Genomic DNA, 10,513 nt, shown 5'->3' on the forward strand with positions numbered 1-10,513 from the left:
TCCTAGGTCTGGTGGACATTACTTGGGCTCGGCTTTCCTGGGACCGCTGCGGTTTTCACATGGTCCTTTTGCGTTTGTGGGGAACACATTGCCTCAGCAAGGCTCAGGCTTCTCTGGTGATCTTCTTTTTCAGGTTCTTTTTAAAAAAATATTTTAGTTACTGACAAGATAACAAAAACAATATTCAAGAATGTTTCAAAAAGGAAATGACCCAGGGTTCACTACCTTAACACATTTTACTTTTCATTTTTTACTTCGTGACTTGCACATACATATTTTTATATAGTTACTATCATAGTGAACGTAACTATTTTAGAGCTTTCCAGTTGCCTTTCGGATAACACATCCAGTGAGGCCTTGGATGCTTACCAACATCAACACTTCTAGAAGTCTTGGGCGCCTCCCTGAGGGTTGACTCCCATGCATGCAATACGGTTTTCTCTAAGCTTTCCTGAATTTGCCTGACTCAAAGCGCATGTATCTCTGCATAGGGGCGGGGCTTGTCTTAAAGAAGCAGGACCCACCACTCACCCATTTACTCCTCCTCCTGGGCCACCTGAGGCTTGCTATCTCCTTCACAGAGTCCTTTTCCTTGCTTCTCTCTGGTGTTTGGGGGCTGTGGGGCCCCGAGTGAGGGTGTGGAGGCACTGACACAGTTTAGCCCTATAATCTACATATTTCATTTGGATATTGTCCTCAGATCCCCAGGGAGAATGCTGGTTTGCTTGGCATTTCATAAAGGGCAGTTATTTCTGCAGTCTTAGAGAGCTTAAGAGGAATGCTTAGAGAAGCAGAGCACTTAGATGGGTCAGAACTTAACTGTGTCTGGTGGATGTGGCTGGGAGAAGTGTCCTGTAGCAGCATGGGGTCTGGGAGGAAAGACCTTGGCCCATAGGCACAGGAAAGAAGAGGGAATGAAGAGAAAGAAGCAAGCTCCCTTTAAGAGGGGTGTGCAGTGTAGCATGTTACCACCAGGGGGCAGAGTGGTTACCTTCTCTGGACTACCGTTTAAATCCTAGATTTTCCATTCCAGTTCCACCTCAGAATCATCTGGGGAGCTTTCAGAAAACACAGATGTTGAGTCCTACTGCTTAAATACTATATACATATATACTATGATTCAGTTATCCTTGGGTGGGGCTCCTACATCAGTTTTTATGCATGAGTGTGTGTTTTTAAGCCTCCTGGGTGAGGCTAATATTGGAAGTGTTGCAAACTAAAGTACTAAGTGATTTGGGGCCTTATTATTATTGATAGATGCATCGCATCATCATCAGTGTCTTTATGACTATAGTGTTTCATGCCTGTGCTAGGTTTGGGGGTAACATAAATTGGGACAATCTCCACCTTTAAAGAGCTCAGACGCATAATGAACAACAGTTGATTAATAATGAAAAACAGTTGATTAATAATGAGTAACAGTTGGTAAGTGCTGAGGGCAAGGAGAGCACAGAGGAGGAATGCACATGGAGACACGGAGGAAGCACACTGAACTGAGCCTGTGGGCAATCACGAGGGGCTCCCTAGAGGAGGCCAACTCTTGTGTTTTACAAATGTTAAATAGATATTGGAAATATGAGAATGAATTTGAGGGTGCAGTACATGTAAAAGCCTAGAAACAAAGGAAAGTATGAAACATTTGGGGGACAAGTAATTCAATATGGCTGGAGTATAATACAGAAAAGAGGGAGAATTAAAAATTCAAGGTGGGAAGAGGAAATAGGGATAAGGTCTTTTTTTTTTTTTAAGTTTATTTTTGAGAGGGGGGGAGAGAGAGAAGGGAAGAGGATCTGAAGCAGGCTCTACACTGATAACCGTGAGTTCTATGTGGAGCCAGAACCCATGAGATCATGACCTGAGCTGAAGTTGAACCCTTAGCTAACTGAGCCAACCATGTGCCCCACAGGGATAAGGTTTTCTTGAAGATTATTGAATTCCAGCTAAAAATATTGGACTCAGTTAAGGACTTGAGATCTTGGGACAATAAAGACATTGAAGAACTTTTTTTTTTTAATGTTTTTTATTTATTTCTAGGAGAGAGAGACACAGCGTGAGCAGGGGAGGGTCAGAGAGAGAGGGAGTCACAGACCGAAACAGGCTCCAGGCTCTGAGCTGGCAGTCAGCACAGAGCCCGACGCGGGGCTCGAATCCACGAACCGCGAGATCATGACCTAAGCGAAAGTCGGACGCTTAACCGACTAAGCCACCCAGGCGCCCCAAGACATTGAAGAACTTTTAACAAAAAGAAGCCACATGTGTGGATCTGTCATTGTGAGCCATTAGTCTGGCTGTGGTGCGGAGAACTGATCCTTAGGGACTGAAACTCTGAGCAACAAGATCAGTTAAGAGGTTGTCATCAGGTAACAGTTGATGGTGGCCTGAACCCAGGTGAGGGAGCAAGAGGGACAAATGGAAATGGACACATCCAAAAGAAGTGAAATGAGAATAATAAAACAGTGCACATGGGAATTAGTAATTTGGAGGCATGAGCTCAGAAGCTAGCAGATACACAAAAACAAAGACAAGACAGAAAATGTCGAAGACTCTTCCCATTCCTGTGGAGGGGAAAAAGCTAGAATGAGCAGGTGTGCAGTGGGGTGAAGTGGGCATGGAGTGAATATCGGGGATCACACTGATGATGAAGGCTTGTGAAGAGGTAGTTTTATAACTGAACCTTCATGTACCAATTGGGAGTTATGGTTAGAATGAGCTTCAGAATATCTCTGCTTCACAAAGACCTAGGAGACAATCAGAGCTTCAGGAGTAGTTTTGGGGTTGAGGGCATGGCTGATCTCAAGATGGGGGGTATGGGAGGATGCCTGCTCCTGTTTCAGGGGTGGCTGAGAAGACCCCCAAATACTCTTGATGTTGCCCCATCTCTTGGCTGCTGTGGGCTGAAATGCCACTGTTAGAGCTTGGACAATTCCCTGGGAGGAAGGCATCCATCTCTCAGCAGGGCTTCTATGATTCCTGGGGTGGGTTGATGGGAAGGGAGCCCAAAATCACAGGAAAACTAGGAATAAAACTTAGAAGCTAAACTTCCCAATGTCCAGTCCACATTGATTTTTCCCCAGGCTGGACTTAAATGAGGACAACCTTGGGGCACCCGGGTGGCTCAGTCAGTTGAGCGTCTGACTTCGGCTCAGGTCGTGATCTTACAGTCTGTGAGTTTGAGCCCTGCATTAGGCTCTGTACTGGCAGTTCAGAGCCTAGAGCCTGCTTTGGAATCTGTGTCTCCCACTCTCTGCGCCCCCCCCCCCACACATTCTGTCTCTCAAAAATGAATAAACACTAAAAAAAAAAAAGGAGACAACCTGGATGGAGGCAGGGCTGGGCCCCCAAAGGGCAAATGAGTGTGTCTCATCCTGTCTTCAAACCTGGTGTAACTGCATTGATGGGAGGTTATTTCCTTCTCCACTAACGGTATGCACATGGTTCCCTTTGGTCTGAAATGCTCTTCTCTCCCCGACCCACCTGAGGACACCTATACATATAGAACCGAGCTCATGTGTCTCCTTGTCTGAAAATCCTCCCCATCTCTTCCAGCCTCAGTTGGCCACATCACATCACCTGAGCTTTCCCCACATTACAGTTTAATTCTCGGTTTTTCTGCCTCTCTCCCCTTTCAGATCTCTGAGTGCCTCTGAGAGCCACAAAGTAAATCATTGAAATGCCTACGAAAAATGCACACGCACGCACGCGCACACACATACACACACACAATTTTTCTTTATACAAAACTGTGGTAGGGATTCCTTGAGGTTAACAGGGCTTATACTGCTTGCACGTCTTTGGATTAGAGAACACTCGTGTGTGGGACATACACAAACAGCAGCTCCTGACTGTGTCGTACCTTATGTGTAGGGAATTGCACACGCAGTTCCCTGTGGGCTTGAGTGAACCACAGCTCCGGGTAAGCTGTGCGCCTGGGGAAGGCTCCCTGTTATGTTTAAATGGCTTCTCACTTTGTTCTCTCCAGGGAAGGCTCCCAGTGCGTTGGATGGCAATCGAGTCACTAAATTACAGTGTGTATACAACCAACAGTGATGTGTGAGTAAGCCTTTTACTGTTGAGGGATTTTTTTTTCTTCTAGAAAAGTAAGCATCTGACAGAGGTCTTAAAGCAAAGCAGGACTATTATGTACATCTGTGGAATACAGGTAGTCAGCAAGTCCAGGAAATAAATTTGGAGTCTACAAAACGAAGCCTCAGAGTAGACTGTGTTCAGGGTGTTATGTAAGATCACTGGTGACAGGCTGTGGGTTTCCTTTTGTCAAGGAGAAGTGGTGAGTTCTGTATCTCCAGAAGGGCAAAGGGCATACGGAGCTTTCCTGTGGCTCCACTTCCCAGACCGACCTCAGCATACAGGACCCAGAACAGCGGAAGGCAATTCACAATAGCCGCTGGGGGGTCAGACGTGGCTCCGGCAAAAGGCCAGATCAAGGGACCATGTCTACTCACAGCCAATAGAGACAAGTCTCAGGCTGGTGGTGAAGGGAGGGCTGGGAGTGAGACTTAGGCCATCTTGTCCCCGCCTCCATTGATGAGGAGAAACACTGAGGCCCGGAGGCTTGAGGTAACATGTCCAGGGAGTTTAGCTTGTTCTGGGGGAAGGGCGGGGGCTGGCAAGTACTTTTGTATGTTCTCTTCCATCATCTCTGCATAACTTGGAGGTGGCAATTGGTGTTCCCACTTTCAGAAGACACTGAGAGGCTTCAAGAGGTTCAGTAACTTGTCCCAGGTCACACAAGTACCAGGTGGCAGAGCTGGGATTTAACTCCAGTCTGTCAGCTTAGAACTGCACCTGCTTTCTCCAGTATAGCTTGTGTTCCCCACCTACAGTGAGTGGCGGCTCTGACACCATTTCTCTGTTATGATCCTTTCCTTGGCCTAAGAGGAGATAAACACAGGCCACGTACAAGACCCTCTCCGGGGGAGCACATATTTAACATTTTCTTTTCTGGCAAAGCATCAGTCACCCTGATTTTTGAGGCAGAAGATTGACTGGTCGCCTGTTTGCTGATTACTGGTTTCCGTACTGTGTCTCCTACAGATGGTCCTACGGAGTGTTACTATGGGAGATTGTTAGCTTAGGTGAGTATCCATGTCTGTCTACCAGGTAGGACTCCAGGCAACGAGAGAGGAGCCCTCCCATGCTCCCTCACTGTGGGATTCCATGGGTGCCATTTTTCTGGGGCACCACTAGATGGGACTGGGAGATAGAACCTGATGGGTTTCTATGTAGGAGTGTCTTTGTTTATTCCCATGTTTCTCTTTTTGAGAGTCCTGTGTCTCATGTCATATTTAATACTAACAACCTGGTAGCCGTGAACTTCATTATAGGTTGTCTCTGTACAGAAATGTCCCAGAATGTTTAAAAGTTCACTTCTACAACTTTAAGATGGTATGTTACACAGCCATGAAAAGTGGTTTTTTAATAGTTTATTGTTAAGTTGGTTTCCATATAACACCCAGAGCTCATCCCCACAAACGCCCCCTCCCCTGCCCGTCACCCCCCCTTCCCCTCCCCCCCACACCCATCAGTCCTCAGTTTGTTCTCAGCATTCAAGAGGCAAACCATGAGAGACACTTGAATGAAAAGTGATTTTTGGAGACCATTTAATATCACGTGAAAACATGCATGCCCACACCCAGACATTTCCTTATGCTGTGGTCCCACTTTATACGTGTTATATGTGTTACACATGAACTGTGTAACACAAGAAGAACCTGAAAGGACCCCGCAGGAGAGCAATACAACTGTTGTTGCTTTCTTCTTCTTTTTTTTTTTGTATTTTCCAAGTTTTCCATAAACATGTACATTTTAGAATTAAAATTATAGGACCAATTATAGATAAAATAGGAATTGCATAAACCTGGCTGTGGACTTCAAAATAGGAAAAAGATACACCCCATTAGTAGAGGAGGCAATTGGGTGCAAGCAGACTCCGGGAAGAGAAGCAGCACTGGAAGCAAGAAGCCCTCCTCTGGATCTGTCCACTGATAGAATGGCCGTTTGCTGTTTGGGGCGTATGTCCAGCTGTGATGTGTGGTGGGTTTTCTCAAAGGGGAAGATCACGCAGGGTGTGCATCCTCTCTTGACATACCCTCTCTCCTGGTCTCTCGGCTCAAGAGGCCTGGGGCAGGGGACGCTGTGCTCACCAGAGGGGCTCAGAGCAACCCGGTTTTCTGTCTTCCAGGTGGTACCCCCTACTGCGGGATGACATGCGCAGAGCTGTACGAGAAGCTGCCCCAAGGCTACAGACTGGAGAAGCCTCTGAACTGTGATGACGAGGTGTAAGTCAGCATGCACCCTGGGGCCATGTAAAAAATGACTATTCAGGGGCGCCTGGGTGCTCAGTCCGTTAAGTGTCCAACTTCAGCTCAGGTAGTGATCTCACAATTCATGGGTTTGAGCCCTGCATCAGGCTTTGTGCTGAGGGCTCAGAGTCTGGAGCCTGCTTTGGATTCTGTCTCCCCCTCTCTGCACCTCCCCTGTTTGCACTCTCTGTCTCTCTCTCTCAAAAAGAAACATTAAAAAAATTAAAAAGTCTATTTTGAGAGGGGGCGGGGGCAGAGAGAGAGGGAGAGAAAATCCCAAGCGGGCTTCACACTGTTAGTGCACAGCCTGACATGGGGCTCGATCTCACAAACTGTGAGATCATGACCTGAGCCAAAATTGAGTCACTTAACTGAACAAGCAACCCAGGCACCCCACACCCTAGGGCCACTATATCTTAACTTTCCCTGGCGTGTTTCTTGGACAGACTGACTCTAATGAAGGGGTTACCTGATTCATACACACATGCATGTATGTATAGCTATATATGCACACACAAGATCCTAAATACCCACACCCCCCCCCAAAAGAAGGGGAGTTCTTTAACACTGTTCTGTAATAGGCAGGGAATTGAGTGCTTTCTAGGCACAGAATTCCAGGAGGAATTTAAGGTGATGATTATCAGGAAGGTTGAAATGAAAGGTAATGAGTGCAGAAAAGATCTGAAACCAATTCATGAGATTATTCATGAATAAATGTATGAAACCTGGAGACTAACTGAGGACAGAGATTTTAAGGCTGTGACATTAGAAAGATAGATTTTTGCTGTTGTCACGGAATCTCTCTTCTGCAAGGATTATTTTCCAGGAGTAAAAGTTACACCTAGGGAAAGAATGATTAGCTTTTGTGAAACCACCATCAGCTTGAAACTGAGCTGATGCCTAACTGGCATGATGTGAAACCACAAGGCTCTAGGTTCAGCAAAGAATTTATTGTCCAAACATAGCCACTTATAAGAAAGAGTGCTATTAATTATGGTACTGGTACAAGAAGCCATAAACCTAGACCACACTCGGTTGATGGTCTTCTGTGCACATAAGGTTCCCCTGACGCATTTGTTCCCAGTGTGAAATTTTGAGCCCCACTCCCAGACATTGGTTCTGTAACCCTGGTGGTGCCAGGAACCTACATTTTAATAACACAAGTGGTTCTGACCACATTTGAGAGAGTGCAGTCTTGGACTGGTGCTTCCCAGACTGTGTTCATGCACATGCAAGAGATAAGTAAATGATAGAAGGGGAAAGAGTTCTGTGGTTGCCCTTGGGAAATTCTGTGTTAAGTCAGGTTAAACAGGTTTTTTGCTTTTAATGCTAGACTTCTCAGGATTTTACTCTGCTAATCCCTAAGAGGGAGATGCAATATGTGGCACTTTGCAAATTTATTAGAGCATGGAACCATTTTTTAAATGAAATAACTAACATTTTGAGAGAGATAGTATTCCAAGGGGCATGCTGCCCTAAACACATAATTCTTTCCAGATAATCAGAAGAGCTGAGACCAAGATCCTGCAGGAATGGTACTCAGGGGAGGCACTAGATTTTTGGCAGAAGAAAAGGGGACTTGAGGGAGGTGGGAGGCCAGATAGAACTCAGTGCTGTACTCTGTGCTGCCAGTTAAGCGTAATGACCATGTGTTGAAAGGCTTTTTTTTCCCCCCATACCCCATACCAGGCCCTGCCGAGGACTGAAGTAATAGAGTTAACTGCTTAACTCTTTGTTTCCACAGGTATGATCTAATGAGACAGTGCTGGCGGGAGAAGCCTTACGAGAGGCCATCATTTGCCCAGATATTGGTGTCCTTAAACAGGATGTTAGAAGAACGCAAGGTAAGCATGGGGTTCAGGGCAGGCTCTTGAGTCAGAATTCCTCATGTGCTCTGTATGGTTAAAAAAAAAATGGCTGATAGATGTCAACAAGTGCTTCTGGGCAGAGCCCTTGGTATTAGAGGGACGTAAAAGACGTGGCCCTTAACTTTGAGCAAGTTACAATTTCAGAGGTAGTAAGATTTCTGTACAAGATAGGCGCATGTGGTAGAACAGATAGAATTAACCTGTGAGCTAGAAGGCACCTCAACGGTAACTCAGCCTGACCCTTCAATGTTGTAGAAGAAATATGCACAAAGAGGTGAAAGTGATGTGTCCAAGGACATACAGCCAGAGCAGAGCCTAGTGTGCAGGTTCCTATGGGCGAGGAGCAGAAATTCTATAAAGATGTCCAGCAATTGGTTGGTTATACTGATTTGAGGCTGAAAAGACAAGTCTAGGGTGCCTGGGTGGCTCACTCAGTTAAGCGTCTGGCTTCGGCTCAGGTCATGATCTCATGGTTCGTGGGTTTGAGCTTTGCGTTGGGCTCTGTACTGACAGCTAGCTCAAAGCCTGGAGCCTGTTTCAGATTCTGTATCTCCCTCTCTCTCTCACCCTCCCCTGCTCACACTCTTTCTCTCTTAGAAATAAGTAAAACATTTAAAAAAAAAAAAAAAGACAAGTCTAGGTTAGGGAGACAGATTTCAAGTCACCCAAACCCAAGTGGTATTTAAACCAGAGATGTGTGGGGAGGTCACCCACAGGGAGATGGGGGCAGAGGAAGGAGCTAAGAGAATGGGATGTCTCAGGAGGGACCACGAAGAGGCAGCAAAGAGTGGCCTGGGGACAGAGAGAGAGAGAGAGGGTGAACTCTTACCTGCTGAGGTCGAGGGATGCATTTCAGGAATCAAGTTGTCAAATATACATGGGACCTGAGGACAGAAAGAAGTCCCCCAGGTACCTACTCCTTGAGACACGTTAAGGGATCTGGGTATGACTGTAAGTGCCACGTGTGGAGGCAGTACCGGAGGAGCCGGTGTCTCTGACCCACTCTTGCTCTTGTAGACTTACGTGAACACGACGCTTTATGAGAAGTTTGCCTACGCAGGGATCGACTGCTCTGCTGAGGAAGCAGCCTAGAACCAACCCTACCGGTATAACAGACCCCTGATGCCAAGAAAGCAAGACTGTGGCAAGAGAGGTGACCTAGAACCTAAACATGTATATATATTGCTGTATGTCTGGGACTTTACCACAGAAACCCCTGTGTGTGAATCTATAGTACACTTTGACTCTTATAGGACTGTATATACTGTTTTGAATAAGAATGTGCTGAAATCAGAGTGCCTGTTTGTGGTTTCATATGCAATAATATATTTTTCTAAAAATATGGACTTTACAGGAAGGTGTGTGAGTACAATTACTATAATGCATAACTCATTATCATTCTAGGTATTTTTGCTATTTACCTTCATACTGAATGCTGTAAATGTTTGGCTCTGTAGAAGAAAGACCTTGTTAGTAAACCTAACACCGGCCCTGATAGCCCAGGGAAGAAAAGTGGTGGAAATACATTAGTTCTATCAGGATAGAGGTTAACATTTAAATGAGATCTTTCTGTCCATCGCTAAACTTTCTCCCTCATGTGTAGGAGCCATCCCACTTTTACTTGGTCATTTTTCAACTTTGTCATGTGTTTCCAGACCCCACAAGTCAATCCAGAATGCTAACACCTAAAAGTAAGCTTCAATCTCATTCCGTATAAGTCTGAGAATCTTTAGAGAAATAGAAGTTTGATGAATTAATGAGATTTTGTTTCTCTGGTGACACGGATTTGTGTATTTTAAGAAATTGAAGTAAGAAGCCTGGAGTTCCATTTGGGAGACATGTGACATTTGTATCAACTGAACATCCCTACATGTATTGCACGTTGTAAAGTTTTTCAGTGTTGATCAGTTGTGAGTTTACAGCTTATATCGTAGGCACAAGTTGCACTGAGGTTATACAGTAAGTGAATAAATGTCTTGCCTACCCACTTTTCGTCCAGTAATGTTTCTCATAGGTATGACAAACGTCTTTATTATACTTTAGAGTTACCATCCTCGAACTTGCAAGATCCACATAGAGCAGCAGGTGGGTATTCTGCCAGACAGGGGATCTCAGGCTCCCAGGATTGGAAACATCTAGAAGTGTTCTGTCTAGTCCATTTTCTTGCACCAGAACCATATACCTCCAACTGAGGGTGTAGAAGCTGTTGCAGTGCTGAATAGTTCAACCCACAGCATAAAGTTCCATATTCCTGCCACTTAATCTACCTTATATATTTAGAAATGATAGCCTTCAACAGTTTCAAAAATGAAGTTTTCATCAGAG

At 45.3% G+C, this 10,513-nt stretch overlaps 1 protein-coding gene across 2 annotated transcripts in view; it reads left to right on the top strand.

The window, feature by feature from the left end:
* TEK (TEK receptor tyrosine kinase) overlaps positions 1 to 10,175 on the top strand; it is a 107,297-nt gene extending 97,122 nt beyond the window's left edge. For both annotated transcript variants that reach the window (XM_077766093.1, XM_077766094.1), the window contains exons 21-25: positions 3,980 to 4,050; positions 5,053 to 5,093; positions 6,200 to 6,296; positions 8,065 to 8,164; positions 9,206 to 10,175. In XM_077766093.1, the coding sequence (XP_077622219.1) occupies positions 3,980 to 4,050; positions 5,053 to 5,093; positions 6,200 to 6,296; positions 8,065 to 8,164; positions 9,206 to 9,280 (384 nt within the window). In that variant the 3' untranslated portion in view covers positions 9,281 to 10,175. The remainder of the gene's footprint in view (positions 1 to 3,979; positions 4,051 to 5,052; positions 5,094 to 6,199; positions 6,297 to 8,064; positions 8,165 to 9,205) is intronic.
* Positions 10,176 to 10,513: the final 338 nt, after the last annotated feature.

Source organism: Crocuta crocuta, unplaced genomic scaffold (genome assembly GCF_008692635.1).
Source record: "Crocuta crocuta isolate KB4526 unplaced genomic scaffold, BGI_CrCroc_1.0 scaffold529, whole genome shotgun sequence".
NCBI lineage: Eukaryota > Metazoa > Chordata > Mammalia > Carnivora > Hyaenidae > Crocuta > Crocuta crocuta.